Below are 25,358 nucleotides of genomic sequence, written 5' to 3'. Positions count from 1 at the left end.
CGGTAAATGCGGAAAACTTAACTATGGCGACGTTATTACCAAATGCGTCCAAACAGGACCAATGTGTTGTTATTCTTTTCTTGGCCGCCGAAGGACAAAAACCGGTAGGTAGCCATCGGAGAATGAAGAATGTGTTTGGGGCAGCATATCTGTCGAAAACTAACAACTGCGACAAAGTGTGCTGCTGCTTCGTGATAACGCACGTCCCCAAGTCTCAAATGTCGTAACGCAGAAGTTAGGCCAACAAGAGTGGGAGACGCTCGAGCACCCGCCGTATTGTCCTGATCTCTCCCCCTGTGATTATCAAGCCGTCGGTCCCTTAGAAAATACCTTGAAGGGTCGACGATTTCTGTCGGACGAGGTTGTGCAGCAGGCAATCACGCACTTCTTCACAAAGCATAACACAGTGTTTTACCAAACGGGTATCTTCAACCTGATGCTTCGATGGGATGATTGCCCCAATTATCACTGTGGTTTTGCATGATTGTCATGCCGATTCTGGACTGTACGGTCTTCGATGGGATGATTGTCTCAGTTATCACTGTGGTTTTGCACGATTGTCATGCCGATTCTGGACTGTACGGTCTTCGGACGGATATTTTTTGATCGCCTCCGTATATATTGTTTTCTCCCACTTATATCTTCCGAAAAGACTAGGAAGATAAAATTAGAGAGATTCGAGCCCATGCGGAGGCTTAGCGGCAATCGCTCTTCTCGCTAAATGTTCGCGACTGAAACGGGGGAAATGACAGTGGCACACAGAATACTTTCCGCCACACACAGCAAGTTGATTTGCGGAGTGTGGATGAAGGTGTAGAAAATCTGTGCAGTGCCTTAGAGGCTTGAGCATCTCCGTCCGATATGAAAGCTGAGTGCATCCTTTCCATCTTAGTTCCTCTTTTTTCTGCGTCAGCAGCTCCAGGCAGTTCGTGGTCTCGAGGTTAGGGTTACTGACTACCCCTCACGGGGTCCCAGGTTCGATTCCCACCGAGACGGGGATTTTCTCCGATCGGGATTAGGTGTGTGTGTGTTGTCTTAATCCCCATTTCATCGTCATCGACGTGCACGTCGCTGAAGTGGTGTCAAATAAAAAGACTTGTACCAGGCGATCGAACATCCCAGATGGCATACACCATTTCATTTTTATCTGCCCCTTATTCTTATTTTGTGGGCTCTCTCGCCCAGTTCCTGACGAAGAAGCCAGCTGATATAACACCTCGAGCTTAGTGTGACTATCTGTTTGTTTCGACCTTCGCTTAAGCGTTTTTTTAAATAGTTTTCTGACTGGTTTGATGCGGCCCGCCACGAATTCCTCTCCTGTGCACTGTCGAAACCTCTTCAGCTCAGAGTAGCAATTGCAGCTTACGTCCTCAGCTATTTGCTGGCTGTATTCCATCTCTGTCTTCCTCTACAGTTTTTTCTACCCTCTACAGTTCCCTCTGGAACCATGGAAGTCATTCCCTGATGTCTTAACATATGTCCTCTCATGGTGTCCCTTTTCCTTGTCCGTGTTTTCCGCACATTCCTTTCCTCTTCGATTTTGCCCAGAACCGCCTCATTCCTTATCTTGTCAGTGCACCTAATTTTCAACATTCGTCTGTAGCACCACATCTCAAATGCTTCGATTCTCTTCTGTTCCGGTATTCCCACAGTCCGTGTTTCACTATCATACAATGCTGTGCTCCACACGTACATTCTCAGAAATTTCTGCCTCAAATTAAGGCCTATGTTTGATACTAGTAGACTTCTCTTGGCCATGAATGCCCTTTTTGCCAGTGCTCCTGCTGATGTCCTCATTGCTCCGTCCGTCATTGGTTATTTTAATGCCTAGGTAACAGAATTCCTTAACTTCATCTACTTCGCGACCATCAATCTGATGTCAAGTGCCGGCCGCTGTGGCCGAGGAGTCTAGGCGCTTCAGTCCGGAACTGCGCTGCTGCTACGGTTGCAGGTTCAAATCCTGCCTCGGGCATGGATGTGTTTGATGTCCTTAGGTTTGTTAGGTTTAAGTAGTTCTAAGTCTAGCGGACTGATGACCTCAGATGTTGAGTTCCAGAGTGCTTGGAGCAATTTTTTTATGTCAAGTTTCTCGCTGTTCTCATTTCAGCTACTTCTCATCACTTTCGTCTTTTTCCGATTTACTCTCAATGCAGATTCTGTACTCATTTGTTCATTCCATTCAGCAGATCATATAATTCTCCTTCACTTTCACTGAGAATAGCAATGTCATCAGCGAATCGTATCATTGGTATCCTTTCACCTTGAATTTTAATTTCACTTCTGAAACTTTCTTTTATTTCCATCATCGCTTCTTCAATGTACAGATTGAACAGCAAGGGCGGAAGACTACGTCCCTGACCTACACCCTTTTTAAGTCAGTGTTGCTGTTTTTTAATGAACAAGACGAGGTGAAATCACTATTACAGATACTTTATTGTAAGATCTCTCCGATGTAAATGTCTATCGTTCATCGGTCACCCCACAAATCGTCTTCTTTTTTGCAGAAACCGACTGGAGAGCAATTCAGAGCACTGGAACGCGCTTCTGCTGTCTCTGCGCGAGCTCATCGAATGGGTCATCCGCAAGGACACGGAGCTCACTGGACTGGGCCCCATAGGTGGAGACGTGCCCAGCCTTCAGAAGCAGCAGGTACGTTTCAGTCTAGCGTTTGCTCGATTTTCAGCTGTCAAAAGATCCAATGATGTGCCTCTGTTAATTCTTGGTGTGTCGAGAATGTCGTTGGCGTCAGATCATAAATTCGCATACCGTTTTACAAAAATCGGATTCAAAACGTTGCCCTTGTTCTGAATTCGCCAGATGATAAGTAAGATACCAGTCACAACTCTTTCTTCAGTTTTAACATTTTGTTGACAGGGAACCAGTAACTTCTTTAAATTCCTTAAAGCGTTTATTAATGATTCTGTCGACAGTTGCAGTATTTATATTAGGCGATTAGTTTCGAACCTTACATGTTCATTTTCAAGCCTGACCTACCGAGGCTGTACTGACAACGCATGATCTTAATAATATACGTCAAAGTGGCAACACATCCTTTGTAAATGTTGACACAACGAATCTCACAATCCACACATGCCTCTTGCCATGTCAACATCAGACTCATTTTGACTTTGTAAGAGGCATGTGTGATTTGTGACATTCATTCTGTAAACATATATAAAGCGTGTACTTTCACTGTAATGTTTATTATTAAGATCAGTGCTGCCTCGGTAGGCCAGGCTTGAAAATGAACCTGTAAGGTTCGAAACTAGTCTCCTAATATAAGTACTGCTGACTGAATCATTAATAAACGCTTTAAGGAATTTGTCACAACGTTGATCGGAAACGAACATATTACTTGGCTGATTTTTCGAGAAAACTTCATCCAAGATCTATCTTATTCTACATGTTCGTTTTTATTCTGTAAGTCATCCAGCCGTGTTTGGCTGGATGGTATGCGGGAAGAAAGATTGTCGGTGCGAGGAGATCGGTTGTTGGTTCCCATGCGTATAATCCCATATTTCCGAACCTTTCCTTCCGTATTCATTATGCAAGATGTTCATTGAAACGGGGACTTGGGAACTTTAGAGAGTACGACACTCTGCAATGCACAACGCTGTCTTGCCCCATCTACCATTGGAGTTGCTTGACCGTTCCTGAGACTCTCTCTTGGCTAGTCAAACTGGCGGAGAATCCGGCAATTTTTCTCGTAATTATCTTTCTTCCGCTCATTAAATCTGTATGGTGAGGATCCTAGAACGGTAAAGAATAGGTATGAGTAGGGTTAGGATTTTTATGACCTAAAAGTCACCATAAAATGCCCAAAAAATGCTGTTATGACCAAAAATTTACAACAATTTGCACATTAACAAAAAAGTGACTTAAGAGCAGTAAAATGAGGCACAATTTCTGTTCTAAAATAAATTATTAAGTCAGTTTATGATAATGAACTATTTATTTTAAAAAATACACATGGGAAGCAGACTAAACTAGCGTGTATTATTAACGTTATCAGACTGTAGTTAATCTGTGATCTTTTTTTAAACTCTCATTTTTACTTCAATTTTCGAGCTCCGAGTTGAAGTGTACAATGAATATCTTGTGCAAATTTTAAAATGAGTAAGATTTCCTATTGTCAGACAACAACATTGACACAAGGGAAGCCTGTTTGAAATGGACAATATCAGTTGAATCTAAACCTAAATGATTTAGAGAAAACATTTCATCCAATAAGATCATTGAAACGGAGCAAAATGTTTGATACTCTTCCTTTTTTTATTCCGTAACGTTCTTTGTACACTCCTGGAAATGGAAAAAAGAACACATTGACACCGGTGTGTCAGACCCACCATACTTGCTCCGGACACTGCGAGAGGGCTGTACAAGCAATGATCACACGCACGGCACAGCGGACACACCAGGAACCGCGGTGTTGGCCGTCGAATGGCGCTAGCTGCGCAGCATTTGTGCACCGCCGCCGTCAGTGTCAGCCAGTTTGCCGTGGCATACGGAGCTCCATCGCAGTCTATAACACTGGTAGCATGCCGCGACAGCGTGGACGTGAACCGTATGTGCAGTTGACGGACTTTGAGCGAGGACGTATAGTGGGCATGCGGGAGGCCGGGTGGACGTACCGCCGAATTGCTCAACACGTGGGGCGTGAGGTCTCCACAGTACATCGATGTTGTCGCCAGTGGTCGGCGGAAGGTGCACGTGCCCGTTGACCTGGGACCGGACCGCAGCGACGCACGGATGCACGCCAAGACCGTAGAATCCTACGCAGTGCCGCAGGTGACCGCACCGCCACTTCCCAGCAAATTAGGGACACTGTTGCTCCTGGGGTATCGGCGAGGACCATTCGCAACCGTCTCCATGAAGCTGGGCTACGGTCCCGCACACCGTTAGGCCGTCTTCCGCTCACGCCCCAACATCGTGCAGCCCGCCTCCAGTGGTGTCGCGACAGGCGTGAATGGAGGGACGAATGGAGACGTGTCGTCTTCATCGATGAGAGTCGCTTCTGCCTTGGTGCCAATGATGGTCGTATGCGTGTTTGGCGCCGTGCAGGTGAGCGCCACAATCAGGACTGCATACGACCGAGGCACACAGGGCCAACACCCGGCATCATGGTGTGGGGAGCGATCTCCTACACTGGCCGTACACCACTGGTGATCGTCGAGGGGACACTGAATAGTGCACGGTACATCCAAACCGTCATCGAACCCATCGTTCTACCATTCCTAGACCGGCAAGGGAACTTGCTGTTCCAACAGGACAATGCACGTCCGCATGTATCCCGTGCCACCCAACGTGCTCTAGAAGGTGTAAGTCAACTACCCTGGCCAGCAAGATCTCCGGATCTGTCCCCCATTGAGCATGTTTGGGACTGGATGAAGCGTCGTCTCATGCGGTCTGCACGTCCAGCACGAACGCTGGTCCAACTGAGGCGCCAGGTGGAAATGGCATGGCAAGCCGTTCCACAGGACTACATCCAGCATCTCTACGATCGTCTCCATGGAAGAATAGCAGCCTGCATTGCTGCGAAAGGTGGATATACACTGTACTAGTGCCGACATTGTGCATGCTCTGTTGCCTGTGTCTATGTGCCTGTGGTTCTGTCAGTGTGATCATGTGATGTATCTGACCCCAGGAATGTGTCAATAAAGTTTCCCCTTCCTGGGACAATGAATTCACGGTGTTCTTATTTCAATTTCCAATAGTGTATTTTCTTTGACACGTCTTTTCCCACTTTATCACAAACAGCTTCTAACTTATTCTAATTTTTTTCACTTGTTTTTTCTGCTTTATTAGTGGCACATCTGATTGCTTTAGAGCAGCTAAGGCAACAGGAATAAATCCAAAATCTGATTTTATTTACGAAAGTTTGCCTGAAATTTCATCATTAGACATTAATTCTTCGGCTAGTCCAACTGAAGCGGCCTCAGTGGTTTCGGGTGAATCAATGATGCTTTTCACAACGATCAAGTCCCGGTAGTAATAGTTGCAGTTAAAAATCCATGACCCCGACCTTGTCAAAATGAAAGACGGTCGTGAGGAAATTTCTGAAGCTAACAACCTAATGCTGCAGCCCGTGACAGAACTTTCAAAAATACCTTTTTGACACGCCCAATTGATTTGTCAAAATCACTGAGTTTACTATGAATCTCTTCTACGACTGTCTGTAAGGCGAGAACTAGACAATTCACATGCGCCATTTTACTGTGTGATGCTTTTAGTGAATCGGCAGCATTTAGCATATTGGGCAGCATCCGTTAAGAAGTAGTACATTTCATACGTAACATCTTCGGGTCATAGGGCACCCACAGAACTGTCGAACAATTTTCTAATGGTAGAGAAATTGAGTTCTTCTAAATGTTTACAGTTTATTATAAACCTTTCAGCTCGACCATCTTCTTCCACAATTCACACAATGACACTTGCAATATATTTTCCCAAGGATTCTGTGGTTTCAGTAATTAATACTCATATTTTTGTTTTTACCAGTCGTTGTCTGATTTGTTGCATTGTTTTTTCGTAGCTTCGGCTGATGTGGTCTTTTTCTTAATGTAGATGAATCGGGAAGGAATTTGTCTGTGTATTTCTTTAAGAATTCACGAAATTCTGTGCGGTTCAGTTACTTAGAGGAATTTGAGGACAAAGTTCTTCACAGAATGGCGTATACGACTGGCGGGATATCCTTAGGAGTGTTTGCTGTAATGCTTTTGCACCTTCAATCCGTTGCTCTACACGTTTGTGTTTCCTGTTGCCACATGCTGCTGGACGTTACATGGCTTCTCCGCAGTTACTGTTACGACGTCGTATAGTCTACAACACGGTATTTTACGATCAGTCGAAATTACTTTCTCATCAACTGTTGTAATTTTCCTTCAGCACTTTGCTTCACTTCAGGCAGTTTTTGTGAACTGTGCTGCACACGAAGTCGACTTCAACAAAATTGAATAACAAAATGAGACACTCGGCTACAGTCCAGGGTCCAGAATGGCTTAAACAGCTACCTGCTCATAGAGTAACAAGAGGCCACACAAACTCAGTGCTGCGTAAAGGTGAAATGGTTCAAATGGCTCTGAGCACTATGGGACTTAACTACTGTGGTCATCAGTCCCCTAGAATTTAGAACTACTTAAACCTAACTAACCTAAGGACATCACACACATCCATGCCCGAGGCAGGATTCGAACCTGCGACCGTAGCAGTCGCGCGGTTCCGGACTGCGCGCCTAGAACCGCTAGACCACCGCGGCCGGCGCGTAAAGGTGAAGTCCATATTGTGAATTCTAAGGAAATGTGGGAGGAACGTAGATATTTGTCACATTACAGGAAAAAAAGTGAGATGCGATATTCTACATCTACATCCATATTCCGCAAACCACCTGACGGTGTGTGGCGGAGGGTACCTTGAGTACCTCTATCGGTTCTCCCTTCTATTCCAGTCTCTTATTGTTCGTGGAAAGGACTGTCGGTATGCCTCTGTGTGGGCTCTAATCTCTCTGATTTTATCCTCATGGTCTCTTCGCGAGATATACGTAGGAGGGAGCAATATACTGCTTGACTCCTCGGTGAAGGTATGTTCTCGAAACTTCAACAAAAGCCCGTACCGAGCTACTGAACGTCTCTCCTGCAAAGTCTTCCACTGGAGTTTATCTATCATCTCCGTAACGCTTTCACCATTACTAAATGATCCTGTAACGAAGCGCGCTGCTCTCCGTTGGATCTTCTCTATATCTTCTATCAACCCTATCTGGTACGGATCCCACACTGCTGAGCAGTATTCAAGCAGTGGGCGAACAAGAGTACTGTAACCTATTTCCTTTGTTTTCGGATTGCATTTCCTTAGGATTCTCCCAATGAATCTGTCTGGCATCTGCTGTACCGACGATCAACTTTATATGATCATTCCATTTTAAATCACTCCTAATGCGTACTCCCAGAAAATTTATGGAATTAACTGCTTCCAGTTGTTGACCTGCTATATTGTAGCTAAATGATAAGGGATCTTTCTTTCTCTGTATTCGCAGCACATTACACTTGTCTACATTGAGATTCAATTGCCATTCCCTGCACCATGCGTCAATTCGCTGAAGATCCTCCTGCATTTCAGTAAAATTTTCCACTGTTACAACCTCTCGATATACCATAGCATCATCCGCAAAAAGCCTCAGTGAATATACTGGGAAATGTGAGCGCCGAAGAAAGAAATTACGTGAGAAAAGTTCTTTAGTTTTCGAAATAATGAAAATGTAATGAATACGATAATTTAATTATTACAGACCGATTAAAATTACTTGATAGTTTTCGTGTGTCACTTGCTGCTACCGTGTTGCCACATAGGCTGCCGGCTACCGCTCGGTTGTAGGTGACACGAAAACACAACGGGTCGCTTCACAAATGCTGTTAATGTGTAACGCGGAGCAATGTTGGAAGTGACCGCTGCGACGTATGTCGGAAGTGCGACTGATTTTAAGTGACCAGTGGCTGCTAAACTGCCGCAGACGGCGCGTTTTGTAGCCTTGAATTTAAACTCGTGTCCCAAGCTAACCACAACCTCGTGATTTGCAGTGTATCCGACAAAATGGCAGTCAGCAATCTGCGACAGGACTAAAGTAATGATCGCTTTGTTCACGGCTAGTAAAGCTAACCTTTACGTGCAAATTGAAGACAGAAAAAAATCAGTTTCAGCACTAAAAGTAAACTTTCATTTTTCGCTAACATAGGTACGAACAACACGCATATATTACGGAGATGCTTCGGGAACTCAAATGGGAATCACTGGAGAGAACGCGACGTTCCTTTCGAGGAGCAGTATTGAATAAATTTAGAGAATCGGTATTTGAAGCTGACTGCAGAACATACATTTCGCTTAAGGACCATGATGATAAGAGAGATAAGGGTTCGTGCGGAGACATAGACAGTCGGTTTTACGTCGCTCTGTTTGCGAGTGGAACAGAAAAGGAAATGACTAGTAGTGGTACAGCCTCTGCCACGCACTGTACGGTGACTTGAGGAGTATATGTGTAGATTTCGATGTACCTGAAATTATGCTGACGCTAGCTACTTGTGCTGCCGCGTTGCCAACCGATGATCAGTCCCCGTTGACATTTGGTTGCAGATTATAAGCGACACAGGCAGATTCCAGACGTAAAAAGAATGCTGGGAGGAGAAGAAAGAGCACATAAAAAAGTGAATACGATGATGAAAATAGGACGCCAAAGTATTAGAAATAAAAAAAATTGCATTTAAGTTGTAATCTGAGGCTTTGCCGGCGAATGTGCTGTATCCAAGGTTCTCGGGTGTCGAGCCGGATCCGATCGTCGAAGTTCCACGATATTTCGGCGAATAACCGTTCCGCCATCATCAGGTGGTGCTGGTGATATGCTCGCGACAAGCGGGAAATCAGGTCTCGAGTCCCTGTCCGGCACGTATTTTCATTGTCTCATTCCATTATAGAGCTAACGGTTGTCCATATTCGCAACTGCGAATACATGCATGAATGTCGGAAGAAACTTTGCTTCGTATTTCTGAATAACACAGGCACTGCTGTGTCGTATTCTCAGCGTAAGGTCTGTACACCAACCATTGCGCTATGCCACAACACTGGGTGAAGCAGTTATGTGTTGAGCCTTTAAAAATTTGGTTCCACGCAATGTCGTGCGAAGCTTATCTAACGTAAGCCGATCTCTGTGATTATGATAACTGCATGCGTGACGCTGAATCGCGTCATGCGCGGAAGTATCCAGCAGTGTTTGGTCAGTGCTGTAAGATGTGTGTATTTCATTTTCATTGTGTGTGTGTGTGTGTGTGTGTGTGTTGTTGTCATGTGTGATGAAATACGAAATAGAAGTTCCAGAACCGTGAAAAAAATGGTTCAAATGGTTCTGAGCACTATGGGACTTAACATCTATGGTCATCAGTCCCCTAGAACTTAGAACTACTTAAACCTAACTAACCTAAGGACATCACACAACACCCAGTCATCACGAGGCAGAGAAAATCTCTGACCCCGCCGGGAATCGAACCCGGGAACCCGGGCGTGGGAAGCGAGAACGCAACCGCACGACCACGAGCTGCGGACTCCAGAACCGTAATTCAGGATCCAACCGTACCAAGAAAGAAAGCCTGACAAGGAACTGGAAGTGGACTGAGAAATTGTTGTGACAGTTTGGCAACGGTGAGCGGTTCGTGCATGACATTGGGCGCTGTTAGAGTGAACCAGCTCCAACACTTGAATCGTTAACTATCAAGTACGAGGGCAGTTCAATAAGTAATGCAACACATTTTTTTTCTCGGCCAATTTTGGTTGAAAAAACCGGAAATTTCTTGTGGAATATTTTCAAACATTCCCGCTTTGTCTCGTATAGTTTCATTGACTTCCGACAGGTGGCAGCGCTGTACGGAGCTGTTAAAATGGCGTCTGTAACGGATGTGCGTTGCAAACAACGGGCAGTGATCGAGTTTCTTTTGGCGGAAAACCAGGGCATCTCAGATATTCATAGGCGCTTGCAGAACGTCTACGGTGATCTGGCAATGGACAAAAGCACGGTGAGTCGTTGGGCAAAGCGTGTGTCAACATCGCCGCAAGGTCAAGCAAGACTGTCTGATCTCCCGCATGCGGGCCGGCCGTGCACAGCTGTGTCTCCTGCAATGGCGGAGCGTGCGAACACACTCGTTCGAGATGATCGACGGATCACCATCAAACAACTCAGTGCTCAACTCTGTTGGTAGTGCTGTCACAATTGTTCACCAGTTGGGATATTCAAAGGTTTGTTCCCGCTGGGTCCCTCGTTGTCTAACCAAACACCATAAAGAGCAAAGGAGAACCATCTGTGCGGAATTGCTTGCTCGTCATGTGGCTGAGGGTGACAATTTCTTGTCAAAGATTGTTACAGGCGATGAAAGATGGGTTCATCACTTCGAACCTGAAACAAAACGGCAATCAATGGAGTGGCGCCACACCCACTCCCCTACCAAGAAAAAGTTTAAAGCCATACCCTCAGCCGGGAAAGTCATGGTTACAGTCTTCTGGGACGCTGAAGGAGTTATTCTGTTCGATGTCCTTCCCCATGGTCAAACGATCAACTCTGAAGTGTATTGTGCTACTCTTCAGAAATTGAAGAAACGACTTCAGCGTGTTCGTAGGCACAAAAATCTGAACGAACTTCTCCTTCTTCATGACAACGCAAGACCTCACACAAGTCTTCGCACCCGAGAGGAGCTCACAAAACTTCAGTGGACTGTTCTTCCTCGTGCACCCTACAGCCCCGATCTCGCACCGTCGGATTTCCATATGTTTGGCCCAATGAAGGACGCAATCCGTGGGAGGCACTACGCGGATGATGAAGAAGTTATTGATGCAGTACGACGTTGGCTCCGACATCGACCAGTGGAATGGTACCGTGCAGGCATACAGGCCCTCATTTCAAGGTGGCGTAAGGCCGTAGCATTGAATGGAGATTACGTTGAGAAATAGTGTTGTGTAGCTAAAAGATTGGGGAATAACCTGGTGTATTTCAATGCTGAATAAAACAACCCCTGTTTCAGAAAAAAATGTGTTGCATTACTTATTGAACTGCCCTCGTAATTTTTTGATTGTGTTCGTGTCGGGTCTCCAGCCGGAACAACCGTCATCTGGACACAATATTTTGGCGGTTCATCTGGCCGCCATCTTCAGCTGAGTAGGCCGTCGCAACAACTCGCCGGAACTGAAATGAAACACGCCGCGGCGGATCCTGCCCTGTAGCGACAGACACAACAGCGCACCGGTGGTGAAAGCTCGCGGAAACGATAAATCGATAACAAACACTATTGACAGTTTTTGATGACAGAAACAAGGCTCGTTGTTTCTTAATGTCAAACAGAACAGGTTTCCAACTCTTACTTAAAGGATACCCCTTATCTTTGTTTATAATATTGTTAGATAGCCGGATTTCAGTGGCTTCTTTCACTGCACAGTCCCAGTACCGCGACGCTCTGACAACCACTTGTGTCTCATCGTACAACATTTTATGTCCTTCAGTAAGACAATGTGCAGCCACTGCTGATTTTTCTAGCTGAAATCAACGCGTTTGGCGATGATGGTCCACGCAACGATCCAGGACCGTACGAATCGTTTGTCCAATGTAGGCTTTCCCACAATGCAGGGAATCTTGTAGACCCCTGGAAAGTTCACGGAGCCACACCAAGTAATTTTAGTCGGACAGTAAAGTATACTCCATCAGAGAGAATTGACCACATATGCATAAATATAACTGAATAAATTACAGTAATTCGTGTAGTTTTTTTCGTAAGAAGCATTTATATGTATTTAAGGAATATGTCAGTCCTACCGAAAAGTATGTCCCCTGTCATAAAAACCCTAGCCCTATGTATGAGCGACTGTTGAATTACATTATATTAGGATGTTGCCGATGATGCTAAGACCATTCCAGTCGAATCGTAGTTTCTGTCCGCTGTTTCCTGCTATTGTGACATAATCAGTGACGTAACCAAACACGATCTTATTGTAACACACTCGAAGATCGATCCACATATGATTTAAAAATCTCCCGAATTTGTTAGAGAGTGAGAATAAAACGCTTGGGTATGCGTCTGGTCATAACTACATGCATATTGGCTTTGAATCCAGCATTCACGTTTTAGTGTAAGCGGACGACCCTGAGTCGGAGGAACACGATCAATCGTTTGCAGTACGGCTGATGAAGTTCTGTGTATGACGTCGAGATTGCTGTATTGTCCATAATTACGCAATAGGCATAGAGCAAATGAATGACAGGCAGCAGCGGCCTGCGTAGTTAGTTCCGTTGTTCCGTTAATTACGAATGGTCATCACCGAAGCGTACAATATGAGCACTGTGCCTGTGTTTCATGCCGCAGGAACGATGTGTGCACCGTGTAGACACTTCCCTACAAAGAGCCATGCACCCTTGTTCAGTATTGATTTCTTCCAAACGGAATCGACTTAGACGTCTGTTCTGAAGTGAGATTGCATGAGGTTTTTGGAGGTATTCTTCTCTCTCATGAAACCATATTAGACATCATTAGGTTTGTTATATACGAGTAAATGCGTGGAAAGTTAATGAAATACTTCACCTCTTCTTTCTCTACGCATATTTTTCTCACACACAAAGGTTTTAGTGAGGTGAAGCGCCTTGGAAATTGAGAATGGCTTTATTGTACACGTAAACACTTTTGATTGGCATGTGTTGTTCGTAAGAATTTGTAGCTGCTGTGTCGACTGAATAACACTTTGGTTCGTAAACTCGAGAGGGTAGCACGAGACAGTAATTTCACTACAAAAACATGGTCTTTGTGGGCAAAACTACGTTTTTTTCTTTTGGTATATGTTGTTCTTGCCAGATATGGTGCGTTAAATATTAGTTATGCGATATCAAGCACCGTAGAATGTGTTTAAAATTTGTCTCGGAGTTGCCTACAACCTTTTTCTGTAATGGTGCAAAAGCTTGGCACCCAGCTACGTCACCCTCGGGCTCGGCGACACGTGCTAATAAAAGGTCAGAGCCCACAAGTTCATGTGAGGTGTGAGGTAGTTTAATGATGCCACATTGGCACCAAATGTCACCAAACCTAGGCCCAACGCCACTGTGGACGTGTTACGCTATGGGAAGGTCGCTGGACTCACTCTTACCCACAGTTCGCACCTTCGTTTGACGCCTCTGCGGTGAATGTCAGAACCCCGACGCCTAGCGTAGAAATCATGTTGATTTGTAATTGGTGACCCAGGGAAAATTTCGAACACACCACCGTTAAGGTTCAAAATGGCTCTGAGCACTATGGGACTTAACATCTGAGGTCATCAGTCCCCTAGAACTTAGAACTACTTAAACCTAACTAACCCAAGGACATCACACACATCCATGCACGAAGCAGGATTCGAACCTGCGACCGTAGCAGTCGCGCGGTTCCAGACTGAAACGCCTAGAACCGCTCGGCCACAGCGGCCGGCTACGATATACAACAGACAAATTTTGCCACTGTTGGCGCCCTCTGAACGACTCAACCCCTTCCTACGGACATGGCAAAGCTGGATCCACATTGAACATGACCTCACCCCATTGGAATATAGCGTGACCGTAAGTTTTGGTATACAGGGTGGAAACACTAGGGATCGTTCAAACCCATCCGACGAAGTTTGATCGTGATCCGCAACAGAAAAGGGTGTTTCTGTTTTTTCATCCCTCACTTCTCACGCCTTCCTGTGCAGTGTGTATGGAAGATTGACATGCACGTGAATGAAATGACAAAGGACACCTTTAAGACCCTCCCCAGTTCGGCAACACCATTGGTGGCACTCGGGCACCTTTGTTGGGGACTGTTAAAATTCTCTCTCCAGAGATCCTTATTCACCGATCCCTACCCACAGGCGGGACAAGCAACCCGCTCTACACTAGCGTCTGCTGACCGCATGGGAAATCAGAGGGGTAGCGAAAGCGTTGTCTGTCTAGTCGGCGGGTAGAGATACAGGGTGACAACTTGTGGACTACATTGAATAAAATCGTCATAACTTCTGAACCGTTTGCGTCAGGACGTTCAAGCTGCACGGTTGGCCGTGGGGCATGACGGGAATTAGTATGCGCATGCATGGTTTAGCGATGAAGCCCACTTTCATTTGGTTGGGTCTGTCAGCAAGGAAAATTGGCATGTTTGGGGGACTGAGAAACCGCATTTCGCGATCGATAAGTCTCGCCACTCTCAACGGTGACTGGTGTGCAATTTCCAGTCACAGAATAACCGGTGCGATATTCCTTGATGGCACGGTGACTACCAAACGGTACGTGAAGGTTTTGGAAGATGATTTCATCCCCAGTACCTAAAGAGACCTTGATTTCGACGAGATGTGGTTCATGCAAGACGGAGCTCGACGCCATCGAAGCAGGAGAGTGATGTCCTGGAGGAGTACTTTGGGGACAGCATTCTGGCTCTGTGGTACCCAGAGGCGACTGGCATGAGCCTCGATTGGCCGCCTTATTCTCCGGATCAGAACACATGCGACTCCTTTTGTGGGGCTATTTTAAAGAAAAGATGTACAACAATAACAGCAAAACCATTGCTGAGGTGAAAACGGCCATTTTAGAGGTCAACGTCAGCATCGATGTTTCGACACTTCAGCGGGTCACGCAGAATTTCGCTATTCGCCTGCGCCACTTCATCACCAATGATGGCAGGCATATCGCACATGTCATAACCTAAATCCCAATGTATTTAGTAACGTTTACGTGTTGAATAAGGGCAACGGCCTTGCCGCAGTGGATACACCGGTTCCCGTCAGATCACCGAAGTTAAGCGTTGTCGGGCGTGGTCGGCACTTGGATGGGTGACCATCCGGGCCGCCATATGCTGTTGCCATTTTTCGGGGTGCACTCAGCCTCGTGATGTCAACTGAGGAACTACTCGATCGAATAGTAGCGGCTCCGGTTCAAAGAAAACTATCATAACGACCGGGAGTGCGGTGTGCTGACCACACGCCCCTCCTATCCGCATCCTCAGTTGTGGATGACACGGCGGTCGGATGGTCCCGATGGGCCACTTGTGGCCTGAAGACGGAGTGCTTTTACGTGTTGAATAAATTGTGTGCACGCCGTAGTTTGTAACTAATTTACGTTTTTTTTCATATTGTTCAATAATTGTCACCCTCTAGGTCTCTGTACAAAGACATTTTTAAAGTGCCCAACATAGGTGCGCAGGTGGCACTGACGCTGTTGCTGAAATGGGAGGCCTCAGAGAGACCTATTGCCGTTTTATTCACGTGCGTTTCAGTGTCACATCCCCTCTTACATACGTCACAGAGGGGTGAAAAAGACTAAACAACATTTTTCTGCTTCTGATCGTGCTCAGATTTCCTCGAATGGTTTTGACTGTCCCTAGTGGCTCCATCGTGTATACCAAAGCAAAACTTACAGTTACGCTATTCTCCAAAGGGATGAGAGCACTTCGTTATGGTTCCAGCCTACCGATGCCCTTATAAACGGGTTGAAATGTCGTCGCGGGGGGGAAGCGGTGTCAGCAGTGGTAAAATCTGTCAAGAACGTCGTCCTGTTGTACATGACACTGCAAACTATCGTTTTCGAGCACGAAACCACCCCTTTGGAAGGGGTGGTTTCATTCACACCTCCTGAGGCATTTTCGTGTCGATTCTGGGCGGTCGTGTGTTAGAAATGTTTTTTCTCTGCTAGAAACCTGTTTGATTTTGGTACTAGAAGTCGCGGTTCTGTCCTCCGTGGCTGAGGCGTCAAACGAAGGGGTGAAATGCGGGTAAGAGGGTGTGTGGCGACCTTCCCATCGTGTGACGCGTCCACGGTGGCATTGGGCCGAATTTTAGTGCCAATGTAAGACCATAAAAACACCTTACAGCTGACATGATATCAGCTCTGGCCTTTCTTGCACATGTGTCGACACCTTGCTGCTTGAAGCTTCGTCGAGCACGAGGGTGACGCTCCAAAGTGGCAGGCGCCACGCTTCGGCGCAGTTACAGAGGAGAGTTGCAGCCACCTTTGAGCCAATTTCTACGTTGCAATGGGAGACAATTACGGCGTTTCGAATAAGTTATCTTCTAATCATGTTGCGCAGCGTAGTTGGAGCGTAAGAGAAGGTGGAACGCGGTGCAGGAGCTTTTATAGGTGTAATTCATTACCATTTACACAATGTCCCGAAGCAATTGTCAACAATTTGATACACAAATAAAAGGAAGCGTTAGCTTCCCATTTTAGTTGGCTGATTACTTTCCTTTCTTTTGAATAATGTAATTGTTTCAAGAGGCGAGTAACGGAGGTTCGTCGTCTTCTCTTTTTTTTTTCAAAATTTAATGTAGAAGAAATCCATTAGCTTTCACTTTCGTTTTGTTCTCATTCCAGAATTTCAAAGTAAAGTTATTTCAATTAATAGAGCTATGAAACTTATTGGCATGGGAGACCAGCGTTATTTCCAGCCTGTTTCACATCTAGCACGGACTGTAGCGACACAGAAATGATAAACGAAATCGATCTGGTTCAGACATCTCCTCAGTAATCCTACATAGCGCTCTCCTTAATTCACGCTGAATAAATTAATAATGGCCGTCGCGGGTTAGCGCTCTGAGAGAAGGTAATTAAAGTGGTGTTCTTGGAGATGATACTACCGCCAGAGGATTCCAAAAATTGTTGAAGATGGCGTTCCGTCTCCGTGGCTCCTGCCTTCAGAATGATGGCATCATCGGCACTGATGAAGCAGCTGCCTGCATGCAGTGGCGGTCGGCCAGAAGATCATTGCTCTACGATGAAATGTCAACCCACCTTAAACCCAATCTACAGGATGGACATCCACAGTGTTGTACTGTGGTGGTGTGCTCCGGCATCCATGTAGTTAGCATATTTTTTATGTCTTGATTTGCTCGCTCTACGCTGCCTTTGATCCGACTGTGTCCTGGTTTGCCGTGGACAATCTTAAAATTTGGCCATAGTTCAGTTAAGCTGCTCATTATTTTGCTAACGAACTCTCTACCATTGTCAGACTTCAATACTGAGGGAGCACCTAACAACATAAAAATGTCAATAATGTTATGGCATACCTCTTCACCTGTTTTGGACTTCAGTGGCCTGATAACGACGAATTTAGTGAGGTGGTCCTGATAAATCATTACGAATTTGTAATCTCCATCTGGTTGCGATTGGAAGTCGATGAGATCAACTTGACATGTGGAATTTAGCTTCTTGAACAGCGTTGGCTTCACTACCATTCCCTTTTTCTGACCTTTTTGCGTTTGCAGACGAGGCTCACACAAACTAAGATAAATTTGGACATCCCTGTATGTTACACTACAGAACTTTGACTTCAAGCATTTCACCGCGTCCACTGTGACCAGGCATTACATTATCATCATGCAGATTATCATACAATTCTTAATCATAAGCATAGTATTTAATCTTACCGTGTTCAGTTACAGGTTGTATTAATTTGGTTACTCCATTCACTTCCGACACATCATATCTCTTCGAAAACTTGTAGTCGTTGCCGTCCCTCTTTCGTCCATATTTTAGTGATTTAGCCTTGCTGGTAAGTGACTCCTACTTTTCTCTGTCCATAAAGACAGAATTATAACTAAGATTTCCCCGTTCCACTCTACGATGTTCGTAGAACAACACTGATTCAACTACAGCTGCACTACCGTAAACCGTAACTGCACTACTGTCAACCACAGTTGCACTACTGTCAACCATAACTGCACTGCTGTATAACATAACAATAACGAGCTGACGACAATTATATTCATGCTGATGTGTGGTAGCATTGTTGGACGCATCGTTAATAACACGGGAGCAGCGATGATACATCTTCACTAGTGGATAATATGCTGCTGTACACTTTCCGTAGCCGAGTACAGTGATGGTTCACCTTCATTAGTGGATGTGTTTTTTTTCGGTTTGTGATAAGCTCTCAGTGATTATTTTAGTGATGGTGCAGATCCACTAGGGAAGGTTTACCTTCCCTAATCTTCCACTTCCACTATAACATACATATTAACGTACCACATATATAAATAACTGCACTTACATTCGTTACACCCTGTATAAGCTGCGCCACCGTTACGGTCGCAGGTTCGAATCCTGCCCCGGGCATGGATGTGTGTGATGTCCTTAGGTTAGTTAGGTTTAAGTAGTTCTAAGTCTAGGGGCCTGATGACCTCAGATATTAAGTCCCATAGTGCTCAGAGCCATTTGAACCATTTGAACCCTGTATAAGCGTACCTGCCATTATGCAGCAGTAACGAGGATGTGAAACTCGTTGCCTTCAACCTAGAAGATGGCAGTAGAGCAAGCAGTTGTGCGTTCCAAAACTTACCGACTAGGACCCTGTTAGAAGCTGAAGCAATAGAATGTAGAGTGATAAAGACTTCCAGAACAAGTCAACATTATCACAGATCATTTGTAACCATTTCTTTGTCAACGTCAGTCACGGTAACAGAAAAATTAATATTGTCCATAATAAATGCTAATGCTATTAATAACCATTACCTGCCGCGCGGGGTAGCCGTGCGGTCTGATCGCCTTGTCACGGTTCGCGCGGCCTGATTTGCCTTGTCACGATTCGCGCGGCTTCCCCCGTCGGAGGTTCGAGTCCTCCAATGGGCATGGGTGTGTGTGTGTTTTGCTTAGCGTAAGTTAGTTTAAGTTAGATTAATTACTGTTTAAGCCTAGGGACCGAGGACCTCAGCAGTTTGATCCCATAGTACATTACCACAAAAAAAACAAGACGTTAACTTGGAAGAACTGTCGGAAGCTATGAGAACATCGCGGAATATGTCGATTAGGTTAATTTCGTGATTTCTGTATCTTCTGGTAAATCTTTATCTACTACTGCTGAAAACCAGTGATACTGTCATCGACTTTCGCCCTCTCCTGCCAAATATAATCTTGATGCAGCCAAAGAGCGTAAAGCTTCAGCGTGCCATAGAGTTGCGCTCTGTGCATATCTCTCTGATGCATTTAATGCATCAGATTACGAGAGAGAAGCCAGATAGGTCCTTTCAGCGAAAAACCGTATTGGACTCGTTACAAACGTCGATACGTTTTGTACCGCCCTGTCAGATGCAGGAACTGGCCATTTCTCGTGCAGCAGTTTTCCATCTCGTCCCCTGTCCTGTTTAGAAATAATTCTTTGTAGTGGTAGTGAATAAACGCCTATTCGCCGTTTTCTCCCCAAGGCATCAAAGGCTCATTGTGCAGTTAATCCCATATTGTGGTCCATGTTTTCGCTAGTATAGATAGAATTTCATTATCGAATGTCTCAAACAACAGTCATTTGTTTCGGCAGATCTCACTATGTCGTCTCCGACTGCATTCATCTTACGTATTACATAACACGAAACAGACCTAAATGCACATATTTGTCTCCGTTACTCCTTGCTCAGACCAATAACCGTTTAGTAATTGTGTCGTACTGTAGACAGGAAAATTTTGTTTATAACCCCTCTGTGTGGGTTTCTAATGAGGTCTTCATCGGCGGGATGTTAAATCTTAATATTCCTTCATTTTTCTCTGTATAGTTTATATTGTTTTAATATTTTCATGTCGTATCCATACTCAGTTCCAATTCCGAAAGCAGGGTCGTCAATGAAGTGCAACACTTCCAACCGAAAACACGTTTATTACGAACATGAAGGTACAGCTAGAACAGAACAGATCTCCCGGTTGGCGAGTGTAATTATTTAGACCTATACAACCACCGAATATTCCAGAACGCTAGTATTTCACAACTATCGAATATTTCAAATATACAAACTCTACAAACATATGATATTTCAAGAAGCTTCCGGAAATGATAAATAAGAAATAGCAAATAATTGCTGGTGGTCGGGTTTGAACGAGAGACCCGCAGCAGCCGCTTGAGATGAGCCGAGCAGTCTAAGGCGCTGCAGTCATGGACTGTGCGGCTGGACCCGGCGGAGGTTCGAGTCCTCCCTCGGGCATAGGTGTGTGTGTTTGTCTTTATGATAATTTAAGTTAAGTATTGTGTAAGCTTAGAGACTGATGACCTCAGCAGTTAAGTCCCATAAGATTTCACACACATTTTGAACAGACCCGCAGCACACCAGCCAATGCCCGTAAGCTCACCTCCACACTGCATGCGGCGTTACTCTCTGGAACAGCGTCTTGCTGTTTCAGAAGTCCTCATTGGAAACGACCATACCTTCGATCTAGCTAGATCTTGTCATTGGCCCTCTATATGGTGGCGCTGGCGGATTCTCCAGTTCTGGTCGTGTTTTTACATCCTCTTCTCTATGATGAGCACCGAACCTAATCCGCCCTGTCGAGTGCGTTTTCAGTTTCCTTGAACCTCCCATTTGCGCCTGTGGACTGCAGTAGGGCGGCATACGGAGGACTTGGACGACGTATCTGCGCTTTTGTCTTCTAAGGAAGCTTCATAATCCTCGAATTTATATGTGACCTTCGGCAAGCAACGAAGAGTATGATAAGGTGCAAAGAAACGCTTTAGTACCTTTTCCAATAGCCCCACTGTCTCCAAAGGACCAACCATCCCGGGGTGTACCTCACTGGAGAGTGGTTGGCGTTATAGCGCTATAGGTCTTTCTGCTGAGCGTCCAGTCTCCATATGTGAGCCAGCTTTCTGGCTTCATCAGTCCAAGTCATGAGGTGTTTCGCGTAACCATCCTAAGTGTCGTCCGGTTGAAACGGGAATAGTGTATCCATTATCGTTTCGGCTTCGCGATCATGGAACAAAAAGAACGGTGTGAAGCTTGTAGCGTCTTGCTTCACTGTGTTGTATGTGAATGTCACGACGGATAGTATTGTATCCCAGTCTTTCTTTTCGACATCAGTATTCATTGAGAGCATACCTGTGAACTTCTTATTAAAGACGTTCTGTGAGACCATTCGTCTGTGGATGGTAGGCAGTTGTCATTGTGTGGGTGATGTCGAAACGTGAAATTACGTCCGAGGCTAGTATCGACTGTAAAACTTTTCCACAATCAGGGATCATTACACGAGGTGCTCCATCCTTCAGAATGATGCCTTCTACGAGGAACTTTGTAATTTTCGGAACTTTGGCTGTGGGCACAGCTTTGGTGCATTACCACGAATTGTGTGATCTTGCATTGTTATGTTGTGGTTAGCGTTGGCGGCTGGTCTGCTGCGGGTCGCTGTTTCAGATTCGACCACCAGCAGTTATTTATTATTTCGTATTTATCATTTCTGGAAGGTTGTTGAAATATCTTATGTTTCAAATGTTCATATAACTATAGTATCCTATAGTCGTATACATACTAGCATTTTGAATCAGGGCAGACACCATCGCCATTCACTAGGTGTGGTCGTGTTTTTCGTGGAGGGGGCTTGCACCCCATGTTGTTTTGAGTGGCACTATCACAGCACAGGCTTTTATTGATGTTTTAAGCACCTTCTTGCTTCCCACTGTTGAAGATCAATTCGGGAATGACGATTGCATCTTTCAACATGATCGATCACCTGTTCATAATGCACGGCCTGTGGCGAAGTGTTTACAAGACAATTACATCGCTGTAATGGACTGGCCTGCACGGAGTCTTGACCTGAATCGTATAGAACACTTTTGGGATGTTTTGGAACGCCGACTTCGTGCCAAGCCTCGCTGACCGACATCGATAGCCCTCCTCAGTGCAGCAATCCGTGAAGAATGGGCTGCCATTCCCCAAGAAATCTTCCAGCACCTGATTGAACGTATGCCTGCGATAGTGGAAGCTGTCATCAAGGGTGGGCTAACGCCATATTGAATTCCACCATTACCGGTGGAGGACGCCACGAACTTGTAAGTCATTTTCAGCCAGGTGTCCGGATACTTTTGATCACATCGTGTATGTACCATGAAATACCCTGCATCTCCACCAAACAGTGTCATATCGTAACCACACTCTAGTCCAAATCTGAAAGCGGGATCGCCAGTGACTGCCACACTTATGAACAACCAGAAGAGAACTGACCTTTTGGGCGGCGAGTGTAGTTATTTATTCGTACATCGAATAATTCAAAATATAGTACTGTTCGATATTGCAGATATAGAAATAGAAGATATTTCAAGAAGCGTCCAGAAATGATAAATACGAAATAAGAAAAAATTGCTGGTAGTCAGATTTGAACTAGCGGCCTGCAGCACACCAGTTAGCGACGCTAACCGGCACACTACTCTGCAGACACGACAGCTCGTGGCAGTACCTCCGTAGAATAAATTCTGTATGGTCTTTTACAAGTTCAGCGTATATCATGTAACTTGTTATTGTGTTAGTATTAATTCAGTTCTGTTAAGTGTAAGCAGCTACGTTCATGATCCATTAAACTTGCAGTGTGCAGCCACATAAACTCTGTTTCTTCTTCTTATTCGTATTCTCCCGCAAATACTTCTGCCCTATACCTTTCGGCCGTCTCCAGAGTAAAGCAACAGAGTGAAGCTACATTACACGTTCCATCGTTTTAATCCCACAAGGGCCACTGACGTTGACTAATGGCAAAGAGTATGAATCTGTGGAAACGTGCTTGATCCAGTGCAGCTAGTAATGATGTATCGATATCCCATCATGGATCGACAGTACTTTTTGCCTTCGGTCAACGTCTCTGGCGCCTTTGTATCTATGGTTTAAAAGAGGGCTGGGCGTGGCAGCAGAGAGGGGTGTAAGGGCTGAGGCTCGGTCTGTCTCGGCTTTGCCCGGTCTGTCTCAAAAGCCATTTCATTCAGTCTCGCAGTGTGGCAGTTTCGGTCGGCACATTTCTCTTTAGTGCGGCAGGATCCGCTATTTGCTCGTGGTATGAAGGACGTTCACAGGCTCAGTGGCTGTTCGCAGAAACGGAGGCAGTCTAGCTATCTGTCGTCACAAGCTTTCAAAGATGAGTGGGTATGACAGTCGCATATTCGACGGGTACAGTAAATTTGCCACGAAATGACATTACAACTCCTTGCAGAAAGAACTTAAAAATATAGTTGACAGTGAAAGAGCAAAAAATCACAACGATCGATAGACGGGATATATTGTTCTGTACATCGAGAAAGGCTTTGTGCTACATTTGCACACATACAGCACTTGAAAAAATTGGTGATCGCGAGCATTATTCCACTTTCAGTTGCAACAAGAAGAGTATGGACACTTTATATATTGCTTCAAATTTATCAGCTGAGGACATAAAGTCTCTAAATGAGTCAGCGATCACTTTATTTGTAACCGTCCGTCTTCATCACGTGAACTGTACAATTCACAATTACTGCTTTCGGCCATTGCCAACTTCAGATCTGTTACAAATAGAAAAACAGTGGTGTAGCAATCTAAGTTGAATTACCTGGAGTCCGCAGCTCGTGGTCGTGCTGTAGCGTTCTCGCTTCCCACGCCCGGGTTCGATTCCCGGCGGGGTCAGGGATTTTCTCTACCTCGTGATGACTGGGTGTTGTGTGATGTCCTTAGGTTAGTTAGGTTTAAGTAATTCTAAGTTCTAGGGGACTGATGACCATAGAAGTTAAGTCCCATAGTGCTCAGAGCCATTTGAACCAATTACCTGGAGCAATTTCTACAACAGGCCTTGTGACACATAAGAAAATTAAAAAGGAACACTAACACGATTACCAGTCGTGCAAGTCAGCCATACATGCCATAAAAATATGCTGATGCAAGTGTCTTCACTCTATGTACACAGGTGCTTAGTAAATGCTAGTAATGACCAGGGTGCGTCCTGTATTTATTCAAATAAGTGATGCCAGTAGAGTACACGAATGCTGGGGAACATGAGTAATCAGTATCGTAAATTGAATAGTTAAAATGCACTATACGTAGTCATTAATTAACTTATTTCACATGGCAAAAAGAGCGCCTGACAATAAAACAGGAACTGACACGCAATATATGGAAATAAAATCCACACTTAAAATGCATATAAAACGTGTGAAGAGTAAAAATAAGAGGTTTCTAACCTGGCAAAGTAATATAAATCGAAACCATTCAGTATGACAAAACAATTAAATATAACCGGAAGTGAAAGATTATTAAAAATACTGTGACCTGATTAAAATCTCTATAGTTGATAACACGCTCGGAGTGGACTGTCACTGGCGGAGCCTCGTGGCTTTTCTGTAAGAAGTTTTTGTTCTCCTGTGGTGGAGCTTGCGGAAGAATTCCCAGTCTCATTGCCGCTGGTGGCCGGCGCTTACGGCCACGCGCCACCCTCCTACAGCACTCGACGCTGCTCAGACCAGTAGACATCAGAATGAGCATTCTGGTTAAACTCATTCTGTTCATTCTGCGGAAATCCCGGCTGCCGTTTTCTGTGTACGAAGATTTCTATTTCTTCCAGCCAAATGTGTACCGAATGCTCTCTTATTTTGGCTATACGTGTGCTTTCTAAAACGAATCTTGAAATTCCTTCCCGTCTGACCAATATAAAACTTACCACAGCCGCGGCAGCCGGTCCTATAGGCAGCAGATTCTAAATATTTGCTTTGTGACGTAGCCTAGAACCAGATGTACCTTTCGTTTCAGATCCAGTTTTTACTTTAGTTTTTATGGTGGTTTGCGCAATTCGGTCGGAAAATCCGCCATTGTGTGGCATAGCAACAAACCTCTTGCCCTCTGACCTATTGCCTCTTTCTTGGCACGTATTTTTAATTTAGCTTGTTGTAAATTTCAGTAACATCACGGTCGTTGCATGCCTTCGCCCGGGCTGCTTGTCGAATCACATTTAATTCTCCCACTTCCTCGTAACGGGTGAGTGGTGGTTTTACCATCCTGTTGATCACAGTGGGTGTTCCACGTCAGACACACATCGAAAGTAATGTTTAGCCACTGGTCTTAACATGTCCGAAATGTAACGACTGACATCCAAATTACGT

The 25,358-nt window shown here is 45.0% G+C and overlaps 1 protein-coding gene and 1 pseudogene across 1 annotated transcript in view; both read left to right on the top strand.

Annotated features, from left to right (window-relative positions):
* The window catches only part of LOC126471316 (dystrophin-like), a 293,208-nt gene that overhangs the window by 69,853 nt on the left and 197,997 nt on the right, over positions 1–25,358 (top strand). The window contains exon 4 of the mRNA XM_050099438.1: positions 2,505–2,649. Coding sequence (XP_049955395.1) covers positions 2,505–2,649 — 145 coding nt within the window. The remainder of the gene's footprint in view (positions 1–2,504; positions 2,650–25,358) is intronic.
* Positions 15,254–15,371, top strand: LOC126471820 (5S ribosomal RNA; annotated as a pseudogene).

Source organism: Schistocerca serialis, chromosome 3 (genome assembly GCF_023864345.2).
Source record: "Schistocerca serialis cubense isolate TAMUIC-IGC-003099 chromosome 3, iqSchSeri2.2, whole genome shotgun sequence".
NCBI classification, from domain to species: Eukaryota; Metazoa; Arthropoda; class Insecta; order Orthoptera; family Acrididae; genus Schistocerca; species Schistocerca serialis.
Note: the sequence above shows the minus strand (reverse complement) of the source record. Positions and strands in the feature narration are given on the sequence as shown.